General features: G+C 44.4%; 1 protein-coding gene and 1 pseudogene across 1 annotated transcript; one reads left to right on the top strand and one right to left on the bottom strand.

Moving 5' to 3' along the window:
* Positions 1–558: 558 nt before the first annotated feature.
* Positions 559–6,413, bottom strand: LOC123997227 (annotated as a pseudogene).
* Positions 6,414–6,909: 496 nt separating this feature from the next.
* On the top strand, positions 6,910–8,381 carry LOC123997226 (phospholipid phosphatase 6-like). The gene is made up of 2 exons (XM_046301388.1): positions 6,910–6,995; positions 7,970–8,381. The coding sequence occupies exons 1-2, from the start codon at positions 6,910–6,912 to the stop codon at positions 8,379–8,381; spliced, it is 498 nt and encodes a 165-aa protein (XP_046157344.1).
* Positions 8,382–16,061: the final 7,680 nt, after the last annotated feature.

The following is a 16,061-nucleotide window of genomic DNA, read 5'->3' as shown; positions in this document are numbered from 1 at the left end:
TTTAGCTATCCTTCTGATTATGCATGCTGTTTTAATGTTTTTTTTTTTTTTACATAGATTAGTTATTTGAGACAACCATGATAAGCAGTTGTCTAGCTGCACTCCCAATCGTTTGGTTTCTGCCACTTCTTCAATTTGTACTCCTCCCATACTTAATTGTATCCCATGCCTTTTGGCCTTTTCCTAGTTGAACAGACCAACATAACTTTTGGTTTTCTTGGTGTTTAAAACAAGTTTGTTTTGGCAAACCCACTTCCTGATATTTTCCAAATCTCCTTGTAAAGCCTGCTGTACCTGTTGAACCGATTGTCTTGCTGCATAAATTGTAGTATCATCTGCAAATATAGTAAATTGAGTTTCAACCAAGGCATAGGGAAGGTCGTTGGTATATATTAAATAAAGAAGTGGCCCAAGGCAGCTGCCCTGCGGTATTCCACAGTTTAACACATTAGGGGAAGAAAATGAACCATTTATAGGTGGAATGTTTCCTGTCAGTTAGATATGACTGTACCCAATTCAATGCTACCTCCTTAAAACCATAATAGTGAGATCATTTGATTATTGCAGTTCAGCGGCTTCGGCACCAGAAAGAGCGGGAATAACCATACACTTCTGACCAGGCAGAGCGCAACAGAAGGAGAAATATGAAGTAAAAACCCAAGATGGCACCTATAAAGTTCACTTTAAAAAAATGTGTCATACCTTTTCAAGTTGACCAATATCGAAATGAGATTGAGTGTTTATCTTCCAGTCAACCTGTGTACCTTCCAGTCAACAGGTGTGGCCAACTTCTCGAGAGCAGTGAGCTGCAGAGAGTCGATGACACGAAGCAGTTCGTCAAAGTTCCTACCAGTGGTGGCCGGGTACATGATGGACAGCTTCATCTTCTTATCTGGACCAACCACAAACACCTGGGGGAGGGACCAAAGGGGAAGTGTCACAAACACCAATTGGACCTTAATTTCTTTCAGCAAAAATATGTTGCCCTTTACGTCTCATGGGTGTGTGTGTGTGACCTCACTTACACAGAGTGTGGTGAGGGGCATGCCATCCTTGTCAATCTCATCAGGGTCCAGCATGCCCAGCTGAACAGAGCTCCCTCATCATCAGCGATGATGGGGAAGGGCAGGAGAGAGCACCCACTCTCACTGTTAAACGGCATCACATCCTACAGACAGAGAGAGGTTAGAATTCAGGGGTCAGCAATGAGGGGGAAGGGTAGGGGACCGTATCACCTTTAGTGGCACCGATTTTGATCATTTTAATCTTTACAGACTACACCACTGCTAGTAGGGTAAAAGTGTCCTTTCTTTGCTCAGTAACTCACTCATGTAATCATGGTGTGAACTACAAACAGAAACTGACTGTATCTGTAGTATAATCTACAGAACTAGTCTGAAATGTAAACTATAGAACCTGACACTCTGCTCTTTCAGACACATCAACATTAGGGTGACTGGGTTAGAGCAGGTTGTGGCCAGAGTGCATGTTTTTATTTTTCAAGTGTTAAAATTGTGGAGAACGTTCCTGTGTTCACAACAGCAGTATAAATAGCAGTAGAATGGCTGGACTTCAGATGAAATTAATACTGTTCCTCATTGTGGGAAGGAAGGCTGCCATTAGTCACACGGTTACAGAAATGTATGTGTTGGTAGAGGGGGTTGGGGCAAGTGGTTTTCACAGGACAGATTTTCACTACGTAGTTAACTTTTCTTCCCAAAAACTTGTTGTTGCGAACTTTGGAAGACAGGGGCAGTGTTGCTGTAACCTAGCAACCTATCCATATGGCCCATCACCAATACCCCAGTGTAAGATTTGATAACTTGGCAGGCCAGAGGAACTCTTTCCCTGTTGGACCTGAGAGAGGCTTTGGCGGGAGGAGGTCAAATGTTTAGGAACTTGCAGATAGAAATGTAATGAATAGAACTAACTGTTCTACATGACAGACAAACATGTTCTACACAATATATTTTTGTAAAGAAATGGCCATCTGTGAATGCAGTTGAGCCAGAGTAACAGCTGTGCAGACTAAACCAGTCTTGGGGGATTACACAGGGTTTGTGCATGTAATTTTCATTTAGACATGGCTGACAGTGTTACAATATGGTAGTAAATCTGTGAGAGAGTGGCTTCCCATATTGTAGTTAGGCAATGTGCTCTACATTTGAACCACTTAGGCAATGGATGCAGAGAGACAGGTTGAGGCAAACCTTGCTCCAGGCAAGATGGTCAGCCACGCTGTCTATGGACAGAGCGATCTTCTTGAAGTTGTGTTTCTTAAACTCAAAGTTGATCTTGGCAGCACAGGCCAGTTCTGTGGTACACACTGGAGTAAAGTCCTGGGTGTGGGAGAACAGAACTCCCCATCTGGAGGAGAGAAGCTATCAGTAGGTCTCAAGGCAGAGTAGAGGAAATACCAGTCCAAATGCTCTGCAGCCAGAGAGCAACAAGTGGGTAGGGGTGGGAACAGACTCAGGCCTAAAACATTACACAGTGTTCGTGTTTCACTTTAGCCGTTAACACGTTGGACTACGTAAAGGCAGGTGGATGGAAAGACTGAAAATTATGTGACCAGTCTTTGGAATATATGGTTAATCAATGATGCAACAGTGTGTGGAGTGTGTAAGTGTGAAGAAAATAACAGGAACACTTGTGGACTGGTAACAGATGCTTCATAGAACCACACCTTTTTAGTATCATGTTACATCAAAACAATAAACTGGGTCATGGGCTATTAAAGCAAGCTCTCTAAACATTGCTCTCCTCCCATCCCTTCACCACTCATTGTGTCAGACTGGGACAGTATGGAGGTTGGAAAAATTATTCAAAGTAGTGTAACAGGTGGTCTTTGGTAGGACAGGTCAAGACAGTAATTGTGACCACCGTCTGATGTTTTTACTGAAGTACCACAATTTACACATCATTCTGTATTCAGTGTTGGAGAGTAGTGAACTACATGTAGTTTAACTAGTAATTTAATTACATTTTGAGGTAACTCCCTCTGTTTGAGCCAAGTGTTTGAGTAACTAAACTAGCCAGCTGCACTTTACGTGACTGACTTCAATCAGGAAAACGATTGATAAGGGAAATATCTGTGGAATGGTACTGCTTGACCTGCAGAAGGTTAACCACTGTCTCCCAATCTCCAAACTGGAAAGGGAAAGGGGGTTAGCAAGTGGTAGAGGTTAATGGTTCACTAAGGCAAAACCAATGAGTTGTGGCATTCCACAGGGGAGCGTGGTTGGGTCTCTTCTATTTTTACTGTATAAAAAATGTGTGTTGCCATCTTTTCCTTTATGCGGATGACTCTACTCTTCTGGTGTCTCACAAAAGTAAAACTATGTTGGAGCGCATACTTAGCACAGAGCTTACTAACATTAGCAAATGGCTTTGAGCTAATACGCTAATCTCTGCACTTAGGTAAACCGGAGGCAATTATTTTTGGGTTCAGACCTAAATTGTGTAGGTCCTCTGAAATCAAAGTGGCGTTAGGAGGTGAGGTGCGGACTACTAAAACCTCTGTTAGCTACCTTGTATGTATCCTCTATGGAAACTTGGGAGGTGTGAGTATGGCCACTAAAGTGCTAGGGAAGGGTAATACCAGGACTAAGTTTTGGGCTAGAAAGTCCAAGCTGCATGACAAGAACTCCATGAGAGCGCCAGCCACTGCCCCAATTCAATGCCATTTTGACTACTCTAGTACTTCCTGGTTCGAGCTAGCCCAGAATAAGCTGATCGGGGTAGTATTGAAGGTGAGTCTACGTACTCACATAGACAGGAGCAGCTTTCAGGAACTTAACTGGCTGCCTGTTGAGGGTGTCTTAGATCAGACTGGGTTAGGTTTACAGGAGTATTTATGGTTCTGCACTGAGATATCTAAGTGATTACTTTCCCCATGCTAAAGTTGCACACAATCACAGCACCTGATCAGGTGTTGCTAATGTGTGCTTATACAGGTTCAGGAGTAATGCTGGGAAGGTACTTTCTTGTATACTGGAGCCTCAGAGTGGAATGAGTTGCCTCTGCCCACAAAAACGACATCCTCTCTGCGAAGCTTTAAAAATAAAGTAAAAAAACTGCCCATACGAATGTACCCTACGATGTAACTGCAATGATAGATAGTTGTTCTTTGTTTTTATGTTTTATTATCTCGCTGTTATACTGTGTTCAACAGTGTTCAATCTTGCCTAGCCATCTTGTTTCAAGAGGACCACATTGGAAATAAGTCCCAGACTTTGTCATATCGTTGATGACTTTGCTTAAGCTTTTTCAAGTTGTGTGTGTTTTTTTTAAATGGTCGGATTAATAAACTATACAAAAGAAAAATACTTTGGATGGTCACCTGGCTCGGAGACAAAAGCGAATTGAAGCACACACTCCTAAACAATGGCAACCTTGTCTGGTCAGTCACACACTCTCAGTGCAGGCTGGTTTAACACACTGGTGCTATTGTGTTCCTCTAAACGATTGACTGACATTTTAATAGGGATTGAGGGACAACATATTTTGCGTGACCTCTTGCCTCCACGGTTTTAAGATCTGATATGGGATCAGCGTTCTCCAATTTCCATATGACCCCGAAACACGGATTTACATGTTAAAAACTGAAACTGGCAATGGAACTGAAACTGTCGTGGCAATGAGCATGCAGCCAAGCAAGTATATTTGTTTATTGTCTGTATGTCAAATGTTATACAAACACACCATCAGTGAATTAGGCTACTGATTATGCAATTGATGACAGTCTGCTGCAGATACAAAATAACAGTTCAAATCAAAATGTATTTATTTTATTTCAGCCTCCAGTATTTATGCTGCAGTAGTTTGTGTCGGGGGCTAGGGTCAGTTTGTTATATCTGGAGTACTTCTCCTGTCTTACCCGGTGTCCTGTGTGAATTTAAGTATGCTCTCTAATTATCTTTCTCTCTTTCTTTCTCTCTCTCGGAGGACCTGAGCCCTAGGACCATGCCTCAGGACTACCTGGCATGGTGACTCCTTGCTGTCCCCAGTCCACCTGGCCGTGCTGCTGCTCCAGTTTCAACTGTTCTGCCTGTGGCTATGCAACCCTGAACTGTTCACCGGACGTGCTAGCTGTCCCAGACCTGCAGTTTTCAACTCTCTAGAGACAGCAGGAGTGGTAGAGATACTCTTAATGATCGTCTATGGAAAGCCAACTGACATTTACTCCTGAGGTGCTGACTTGCTGCACCCTCGACAACTACTGTGATTATTATTATTTGAACATGCTGGTCATTTATGAACATTTGAACATCTTGGCCATATTCTGTTATAATCTCCACCCGGCACAGCCAGAAGAGGACGAGCCACCCCTCATTGCCTGGTTCCTCTCTAGGTTTCTTCCTAGGTTTTGGCCTTTCTAGGGAGTTTTTCCTAGCCATCGTGCTTCTACACCTGCATTGCTTGCTGTTTGGGGTTTTAGGCTGGGTTTCTGTTCAGCACTTTGAGATATCCGCTGATGTACGAAGGGCTTTATAAATACATTTGATTTGACAAAATAACAGTTGAGGTACAGGTAGGCTACCGCAGATCATCACACCGACTTGTTTAGCCTACAACATGTAGCACTATCTAGTTTCCTAGGAAGTCATGGAATTTGATCTTCCCGATGGTTGTCTCGGCTTCAAAGTTGCAGTATCCCAGGTATGGTCCTCTCTCAGCGGCGAGGAGATGTGATATAGATGTTATATAGTTTCCACTAGTTATAACAGCCACAAAGTCAAAATTGGCTGTATCGTAAAAACGTTAAAGGTCTTCATTTAAGGTTATGGCTAAGCTAATGTTAAAATAATATTTTAATAATATAAATTGTAGAAATAGTTGGGATTAATGACTTTGTGGCTGTAGTAGGTTATAGGCTAGGTAGCCTAATGTAGCAGACATAAAATAGGCTCTGGCTCATATCTGTACAATTTATAGCATCAGTGACTGCATGGGCAGCGCCAGTGAGATAATCTTTATTTTCTTCTTCACGATTTGTTGATTCCTCCTGATGACCCAGTTGGTCACTAGAAAGGATCAGCTAATGAAGTTGGTAGTCCCACTCAGTTGACTACATAAATGCCGACGCAAATTGGCCTTTTGTCTCTATGTCTAGGCCAGAGTTTCCCAAACTCGGTCCTGGGGCTGCTCCTGGGAGGACGTTTTGTTTTTTGCCTGCGCACTACACAACTGATTCAAATAATTACATGCATGTAAAATCCCCCACCAATCAAAGCAGCGATCTCACTGAGGCAGAGGTGATTAGTGTAAAGTTTCAAATGCTTCCTTTTCATATATAAAGACATTTTGATTAAGATTACTAGCTAGCCCAAATAGAAAAATGTATTGCAGTCAATGCACTCTAAGCTTAGCCCTTTGGCATAGCCGTGGGGGGTAGGGGGGTTGCAGTACATCCCGAAAAATCATTTTTTGTATCTAATTATAGATAAGTTGACTAACAAATATTCTACCAAAATGTCAGAAATTATAAGCAGAAACATATCTAAATTAAGTATAAAAAAATGATCCCGCACCACCTGTTCAGGATAATGTGCTGTCTCCATCTGTACAGAGCATTTTCTATTGGCCTATTTGCAGGTTAGGGTTGGGTGCAGGACTCAGTTTCACTTCATCACATAGTCAGGCGGTTTCGGATGTGTTATTAACAAATGCGTGTGAACAAACGGCTGACCCGCGCATCACTAGTAAACACGCACACACACTCTTCAGATGCTGGTGCCAGATTCTCTCACACACACACTTACAACGCTGGTGCCAGATTTTCACACACACACACTTACAATGCTGATGCCAGATTTTCACACACACACACTTACAACGCTGGTGCCAGATTTTCACACACACACACTTACAACGCTGGTGCCAGATTTTCACACACACACACTTACAATGCTGATGCTAGAAATACACATCCAGGGGGGATCAGGCAGAGTGTGCCATCTTTTGTCGTCACAAGTCTTCCAACGCTATGAACAGTCAGACACTAGAAGAGACAGAGAATGTCCCCTGTTGATGTGTAGTGGTGGTGTGGTCCGGGGGTGAAAGAGTGTCTGAATGTCTGCCTGTCTCACAGACAGAAAAATAAACAGACAGAGAGTTACAGAGAGTTACAGAGAGCGAGGGGTCCTCTGTGCAGTTTAAGTATTCACAAGGTTCAGCCTGAGCTAGAATCTGCAGTACAGTAGCAGAGTGTGTCAGTACAGCTCAGTCGGCAGAAGTCTGTTGCTGTGTGACATAAGCAGACGGGAGAGGCAGTCCCTGTTGTGTGACTGTGTGATGTAGCCAGAAGGGCTGGAGAAGCCAATGACAGCTGCTACTTTACAGCCCAGATAAGGACGAAAAGACTGCAGCTCTCTCTGTCTTTGTTTCTTTCTCTTTCCTCACACATTTTCTCTCAATGGCAAAAGGTCAAAGCTGTTACTGAGCGCGTGTGTGTTTGTGTGGAGGTTCGGCTCAAACAGGCGTAGAGTTTGTTGTCTCATATACTGTGATAACATTATACGTTTGTGTGGGTGCAATGTGTATTGCTCCGAATACTATATGCTGGGTGCAATGTGTATTTGTTAGTGTGTGCATACATTTGTTTGTTTTGGTACTGTATACTGTTTACTGACTGGTCTGTTTGCCAACCATGTAATTGCTCTCATCTCTTTCCCCCTCTCTCTCATATCTCCCACCCCATTCTGCGTCTTCTCCCCTCAGCTCTCATCTCTTTCCCCCTCTCTCTCATATCTCCCACCCCATTCTACGTCTTCTCCCCTCAGCTCTCATCTCTTTCCCCCTCTCTCTCATATCTCCCACCCCATTCTGCGTCTTCCCCCTCAGCTCTCATCTCTTTCCCCCTCTCTCTCATATCTCCCACCCCATTCTGCGTCTTCTCCCCTCAGCTCTCATCTCTTTCCCCCTCTCTCTCATATCTCCCACCCCATTCTGCGTCTTCTCCCCTCAGCTCTCATATCTCCTACCCCATTCTGCGTCTTCTCCCCTCAGCTCTCATTCTTGACCTGATCCTGGTTGGCATCGTGAAAGCGGTCGTCCGTCGGCGCCGCCCATCCCACAACCGCATGGACATATTCGCCACCTTCTCCGTGGACCGCTACTCCTTCCCCACGGGGCACGCCACTCGCGCAGCCATGTGTGCCCGTTTCCTGCTGCTCCACTTGGTGCTGGCCACCCCCCTGCGGGTGCTTGTGTTCCTGTGGTCTGGTCTGGTGGGGCTGAGCCGGGTGCTGCTGGGAAGACACAACATGACCGAGGTGCTGTTTGGCTTCCTGATGGGCTACTGCCAGTACAACCTGGTGGAGATGCTCTGGGTACCATCGCTGGGCATGCAGGGGCTCCTGGGGCTCATCCAGGGGTGAGAGGAGAGGAGAGGAGAGGAGAGGAGAGGAGAGGAGAGGAGAGGAGAGGAGAGGAGAGGAGAGGAGAGGAGAGGAGAGGAGAGGAGAGGAGAGGAGAGGAGAGGAGAGGAGGGTGTGGTAGGTGGGAGACAGACGCCCTGTCCCAATATGTATGAAACATTGACCGATCCTGTCCCATACTGACACTGTGGTCACTCATCATTGCCTGTTCAAGACAAACAACTACTACAAAGCCTACCCCGCACCAACCATCCACCCATATGTAACTGCAATTTTTTTTTCACCTTTATTTAACCAGGTAGCCTAGTTGAGAACAAGTTCTCATTTGCAACTGCGACCTGGCCAAAATAAAGCATAGCAGTGTGAACAGACAACACAGAGTTACACATGGAGTAAACAATTAACAAATCAATAACACAGTAGAAAGAAAAAAATGGGCAGTCTATATACAATGTGTGCAAAAGGCATGAGGAGGTAGGCGAATAATACAATTTTGCAGATTAACACTGGAGTGATAAATGATCAGATGGTCATGTACAGGTAGAGATATTGGTGTGCAAAAGAGCAGAAAAGTAAATAAATAAAAAACAGTATAAAAACAGTATGAGGATGAGGTAGGTGACAATGGGTGGGCTATTTACCAATAGACTATGTACAGCTGCAGCGATCGGTTAGCTGCTCGGATAGCTGATGTTTGAAGTTGGTGAGGGAGATAAAAGTCTCCAACTTCAGCGATTTTTGCAGTTCGTTCCAGTCACAGGCAGCAGAGTACTGGAACGAAAGGCGGCCAAATGAGGTGTTGGCTTTAGGGATGATCAGTGAGATACACCTGCTGGAGCGCGTGCTACGGATGGGTGTTGCCATCGTGACCAGTGAACTGAGATAAGGCGGAGCTTTACCTAGCATGGACTTGTAGATGACCTGGAGCCAGTGGGTCTGGCGACGAATATGTAGTGAGGGCCAGCCGACTAGAGCATACAAGTCGCAGTGGTGGGTGGTATAAGGTGCTTTAGTGACAAAACGGATGGCACTGTGATAGACTGCATCCAGTTTGCTGAGTAGAGTGTTGGAAGCCATTTTGTAGATGACATCGCCGAAGTCGAGGATCGGTAGGATAGTCAGTTTTACTAGGGTAAGCTTGGCGGCGTGAGTGAAGGAGGCTTTGTTGCGGAATAGAAAGCCGACTCTTGATTTGATTTTCGATTGGAGATGTTTGATGTGAGTCTGGAAAGAGAGTTTGCAGTCTAGCCAGACACCTAGGTACTTATAGGTGTCCACATATTCAAGGTCGGAACCATCCAGGGTGGTGATGCTAGTCGGGCATGCGGGTGCAGGCAGCGATCGGTTGAAAAGCATGCATTTGGTTTTACTTTCGTTTAAGAGCAGTTGGAGGCCACGGAAGGAGTGCTGTATGGCATTGAAGCTCGTTTGGAGGTTAGATAGCACAGTGTCCAATGACGGGCCAAAAGTATATAGAATGGTGTCGTCTGCATAGAGGTGGATCAGGGAATCGCCCGCAGCAAGAGCAACATCATTGATATATACAGAGAAAAGAGTCGGCCCGAGAATTGAACCCTGTGGCACCCCCATAGAGACTGCCAGAGGACCGGACAGCATGCCCTCCGATTTGACACACTGAACTCTGTCTGCAAAGTAATTGGTGAACCAGGCAAGGCAGTCATCCGAAAAACCGAGGCTATTGAGTCTGCCGATAAGAATATGGTGATTGACAGAGACGAAAGCCTTGGCGAGGTCGATGAAGACGGCTGCACAGTACTGTCTTTTATCAATGGCGGTTATGATATCGTTTAGTACCTTGAGTGTAGCTGAGGTGCACCCGTGACCGGCTCGGAAACCAGATTGCACAGCGGAGAAGGTACGGTGGGATTCGAGATGGTCAGTGACCTGTTTGTTGACTAGGCTTTCGAAGACCTTAGATAGGCAGGGCAGGATGGATATAGGTCTATAACAGTTTGGGTCCAGGGTGTCTCCCCCTTTGAAGAGGGGGATGACTGCGGCAGCTTTCCAATCCTTGGGGATCTCAGACGATATGAAAGAGAGGTTGAACAGGCTGGTAATAGGGGCTGCGACAATGGCGGCAGATAGTTTCAGAAATAGAGGGTCCAGATTGTCAAGCCCAGCTGATTTGTACGGATCCAGGTTTTGCAGCTCTTTCAGAACATCTGCTATCTGGATTTGGGTAAAGGAGAACCTGGAGAGGCTTGGGCGAAGAGCTGCGGGGGGGGCAGAGCTGTTGGCCGAGGTTGGAGTAGCCAGGCGGAAGGCATGGCCAGCCGTTGAGAAGTGCTAATTGAAGTTTTCGATAATCGTGGATTTAACGGTGGAGACCGTGTTACCTAGCCTCAGTGCAGTGGGAAGCTGGGAGGAGGTGCTCTTGTTCTCCATGGACTTCACAGTGTCCCAGAACTTTTTGGAGTTGGAGCTACAGGATGCAAACTTCTGCCTGAAGAAGCTGGCCTTAGCTTTCCTGACTGACTGCGTGTATTGGTTCCTGACTTCCCTGAACAGTTGCATATCACGGGGGCTATTCGATGCTATTGCAGTCCGCCACAGGATGTTTTTGTGCTGGTCGAGGGCAGTCAGGTCTGGAGTGAACCAAGGGCTGTATCTGTTCTTGGTTCTGCATTTTTTGAACGGAGCATGCTTATCTAAAATGGTGAGGAAGTTACTTTTAAAGAATGACCAGGCATCCTCAACTGACGGGATGAGGTCAATGTCCTTCCAGGATACCCGGGCCAGGTCGATTAGAAAGGCCTGCTCACAGAAGTGTTTTAGGGAGCGTTTGACAGTGATGAGGGGTGGTCGTTTGACTGCGGCTCCGTGGCTGATACAGGCAATGAGGCAGTGGTCGCTGAGATCCTGGTTGAAGACAGCGGAGGTGTATTTGGAGGGCCAGTTGGTCAGGATGACATCTATGAGGGTGCCCTTGTTTACAGAGTTAGGGTTGTACCTGGTGGGTTCCTTGATGATTTGAGTGAGATTGAGGGCATCTAGCTTAGATTGTAGGACTGCCGGGGTGTTAAGCATATCCCAGTTTAGGTCACCTAACAGAACAAACTCTGAAGCTAGATGGGGGCGATCAATTCACAAATGGTGTCCAGGGCACAGCTGGGAGCTGAGGGTGGTCGGTAGCAGGCGGCAACAGTGAGAGACTTATTTCTGGAGAGAGTAATTTTCAAAATTAGTAGTTCAAACTGTTTGGGTATGGACCTGGAAAGTATGACATTACTTTGCAGGCTATCTCTGCAGTAGACTGCGACTCCGCCCCCTTTGGCAGTTCTATCTTGACGGAAGATGTTATAGTTGGGTATGGAAATCTCTGAATTTTTGGTGGCCTTCCTGAGCCAGGATTCAGACACGGCAAGGACATCAGGGTTAGCAGAGTGTGCTAAAGCAGTGAGTAAAACAAACTTAGGGAGGAGGCTTCTGATGTTGACATGCATAAAACCAAGGCTTTGAACCAAGAAGTACCTAGGAGCAGGGTGCTCTTCCATACTGCGATAAAAGAGAGAGGGAGTGAGAGAAAGTGTGTGTCTGTGTGCGTGTCTCAGAGAGATGTGTTCTCAAAGGGGAGAATGAATGCTATAAGTTAAAACTTATGAATTGATTATGGTGTCTGTGGGGTGCTCTGAAAAGAGCAATGTAATTTATGGAGGACCCATCATGTATTGACTTATTTGAAACGTGTATGGTATAGAGCCTCACAGTGGAGGTGTCATAACAGCCATAGAACCTTACGGTCAAACAGGGAAATGGCTCCAATCGTTTTTCCACCATTCATTTTTCTCATACGGACTTTTAGAAACACTTCAATAAGGGCTGTGTTTAAATCTCTCTAATTATTAACGTTTACATTTTGGGGGCTAAATACAAGGTGACTTTTATCAATATATTCGGCTCTATTTGAAAATTTGACAATGCTAATTAGCATCAAACTAGAACATCATGCAAGACTACAAATCCCTGTAAGCTCCAGCAAGTCATCTCTAGCTGACACCTTTGCTAACAGGTATCAAATCAAATCAAATGTATTTGTCACATACACATGGTCAGCAGATGTTAATGCGAGTGTAGTGAAATGCTTGTGCTTCTAGTTCCGACAATGCAGTAATAACCAATGAGTAATCTAACTAACTATTCCGAAACTACTACCTTATACACACAAGTGTAAAGGGATAAAGAATATGTACATAAATATATATGAATGAGTGATGGTACAGAGCGGCATAGGCAAGATGCAGTAGATGGTATCGAGTACAGTATATATACATATGAGATGAGTATGTAAACAAAGTGGCATAGTTTAAAGTGGCTAGTGATACATGTATTACATAAAGATGCAGTAGATGATATAGAGTACAGTATATACGTATACATATGAAGTAAGTAGCATTGTTTAAAGTGGCTAGTGATATATTTTACATCAATTCCCATCATTAAAGTGGCTGGAGTTGAGTCAGTGTGTTGGCAGCAGCTACTCAATGTTAGTGGTGGCTGTTTAACAGTCAGATGGCCTTGAGATAGAAGCTGTTTTTCAGTCTCTCGGTCCCTGCTTTGATGCACCTGTACTGACCTCTCCTTCTGGATGATAGCGGGGTGAACAGGCAGTGGCTCGGGTGGTTGTTGTCCTTGATGATCTTTATGGCCTTCCTGGCCTTTATGGCCTTCCAATTTAAAACTTGCACAAGACCATTCACAGAATTGTCCATTTTAAAGAAATGTAGCCAATTTATTCATTACTATATATATTTAGCTAACATTAGATAGTTAGTTAATCTTGAGACTCTTACCTTTGCCTCGACTCGGCATTCTCGTCCACATCATCATGGCATTTGTAGTTCTTTTTAAGTCACATTAGCAGCTAATTATTAACGTTTACATTTTGGGGGGTAAATACAGGCAAATATATTGATAAAAGTCACCTTGTCCTAGAGAGATTTACACGGTTATCAAAATGTCATGCCAAGGTAAGCCTACATGAAACACAGTGAAGTGTTTCTAAAGTGAATGGTGGAAAAATGTTTGGAACAATTAACTTGTTTGACCATTTGGTTTTACGGGTATTATGACTCATACTGCGCTACTCTATGTAAAGTTCACAAAATGAAATGGTTTGTGTTTTTTATTTCTCACTGAAATATAGTCACCCTGGATGTGTTATTGCAGATCTTGAGGAATAATACCAGTTGTCTACAGATGGGTGAATGCTAAAAAATCATTAACATTGATGATATTTTAACCAGAGACAGGAGGCATGGTTTTCATTCCAAATTAGATTACCCAACAACTTTACAGCTACGCTGACATCAAACATGTAGTTCATTCATTTTATAACCTTTTAATGTGTTAAACGTGATCTCTCCTTATCTATGGCTCTGAGACCTGATCCTGAAAATGGTTCTCATCTTGTGGAGAGTTGATTCCTTATAGTAACAGTCTAAATAGTTTTGCAACAGGTTTGCAGTGGTTGCAGGGAAAACCGGAGAGGCCAGGGCAGGTTTTATAGTTCAGTCCCAGAGATGGTAGAAGTAGAATAGCTTTTTGTCTTTCTGATAGAAAGGGAAGGCACCTAGTCAGTTGTACAACTGAATGCCTTCAACTGAAATATGTCTTCCACATTTGAGATCACAAGACGGTGAATGTCCAAGACTGGTTGCTCATTCCTGCTGTACTGTTTTGTTACAGGTGTAACTGACACACACACACACACACACACACATTGTAATGTCTGTGTGTAGGTGTAGACAAAGCACCCGTCTGAGGTGCATCATTTAATGTTTGTCCAGGTTAAACCCCTGTGTGACGCCTGCTGTAATAGCGGTGTAACCTAGCGTAGCAGGCGGGTCATTCCATGTCATTTCAGTGAGCCATGACGCCCACCATCTCCGATTGTTCTGAAAATGTCTCTGTAGTTAGAAACTGATGAGATTTGCCTTATTGCAACATTATTTGGTTGAAATATAATTTGATCTCTAAGAAATTAAGCTAATTGATTGCACCCAAATTGGCCATTTTTAAATTATAGGATTCTATAAATATACTACATAGCATCTGATTTGGACCCCCAAAAATTCAAACAATGAGTTAGACATGAGGATTCCAAAGAAATGGTGAAAAGCCACCCAGAGACCACCACACCCCACGCCACTCTCAACCCAACACGTATACAGTACCAGTTTTATATGTTTGACAAGTAGTATGAAGCTGCGGCTCAGAGTATTGTTTCTTCATCCTATGTAATACATTCTCAGTGAATTTGGTGATGTTTTTTTCCCCCTGTTCAGAGAGATTAGTCTTTGAAGTTGTAATACATTCTGATATTACCAGGTTCTGGCCACTAAATGGTGCTGTTCCTGCTCTTGGGTATAAAATACAAATCCCCCTTCAATGTTAAAGGGATACATCTGGCTGTTGGCAACTCCGCTAAGGGTGGTAATGGTGTAACCATGGTGCGTGCCTTAGCCACTAGTTAGCTGTGGGCCGGATCTAGTGGCCAAGTGCTTTTCACCGTGTCCTTAACTGCCCAACTGTTAAACTGCTCTCTGCTCTGACTACTCATGGCCTCCCCTCTATTTGAATGTACATTCTCTGGTGCATGTGAGGCAGGAGTGGGAGACTCAGTCAGAGAGTTCTCAGGTGTCCTGGGTGTTTACAGACAGTGGTCATTTGGCTGTTGTCACATTGTGAAGATCCTGCACACACCCTAATCCTGGCAGACGGAACATTATTTTGTTGACTCTGATGACTAATATTCCCTCTTGTATCCTCCAGCCACTTTTCTCTATCTCCTCAACTCTGAGACCAAAAATACTCTCTCTCCTATCCTCCTCTCAGCTGAGTGGATTCTGCTGTAACTGAGAGAAACCTGGAAGAGGTGTGTGTGAGTGAGGAGGCCACCCACTCAAACACATTCGCCGTGGTTAAATATGGAGGAGCAGCTTATTAGCCCCTTCTTTCTCTCTCTCTCTCTCTACCTCTCTCTCTTACCGTCTCTCACCCTCACTCTATTACAGCTGTATCTCTCTCTCTCTCTCTCTCTCTCTCTCTCTCTCTCTCTCTCTCTCTCTCTCTCTCTCTCTCTCTCTCTCTCTCTCTCTCTCTCTCTCTCTCTCTCTCTCTCTCTCTCCTCTCTCCCTCTCTCTCTCTCTCCCCTCTCTCTCTCTCTCTCTCTCTCTCTCTCCCTCTCTCCCTCCCTCCCTCTCGGCCCCCCGTGTCTACTTCTTCTCGGAGAGAAGAGTCAGACTCCCTTAGCGCTCCATTCCTCAGCTGCTCTTCGCCATGTATCTTGTATTCCCTCCAGCTGAATCACTACTTTCCCTTGACTCTCCCTCACTTATCTACTGTTATGTTACATCCATGCTCAAGTATGACTCCAAACTTAACATTAAGTATTTTGCTGAGAAATATTTTGATGGTGAAGATTTGGTATATGTTACAATGCAGTGAGTGCAGATACACATGATGAGTTGATCTTGATTAGTCTTCATGTACTGTTCCCTGAGAGATGGTCTACATCAGTAGGGTCTTTGTCTCTGACTGTTGTAAACAACAATTTCTCTCTCTCATATATATTCATACATGCATACATACAAGCTGTATTTCTTTAGCAATAATGCAGTAGTAGAGATTAGACCTAACCAGTGATTGGTTGAATTGTAC

Source organism: Oncorhynchus gorbuscha, linkage group LG15, assembly GCF_021184085.1.
Source record: "Oncorhynchus gorbuscha isolate QuinsamMale2020 ecotype Even-year linkage group LG15, OgorEven_v1.0, whole genome shotgun sequence".
NCBI classification, from domain to species: Eukaryota; Metazoa; Chordata; class Actinopteri; order Salmoniformes; family Salmonidae; genus Oncorhynchus; species Oncorhynchus gorbuscha.
Note: the sequence above shows the minus strand (reverse complement) of the source record. Positions and strands in the feature narration are given on the sequence as shown.

Bases quoted from the DNA above. Each gene is read 5' to 3' on its own strand.
- LOC123997226 (XM_046301388.1), top strand. From the start codon at position 6,910: ATGCTGATGCTAGAAATACACATCCAGGGGGGATCAGGCAGAGTGTGC. The intron at 6,996-7,969 runs GTCAGACACTAG...TTCTCCCCTCAG, and splicing joins GTCTTCCAACGCTATGAACA to CTCTCATATCTCCTACCCCA.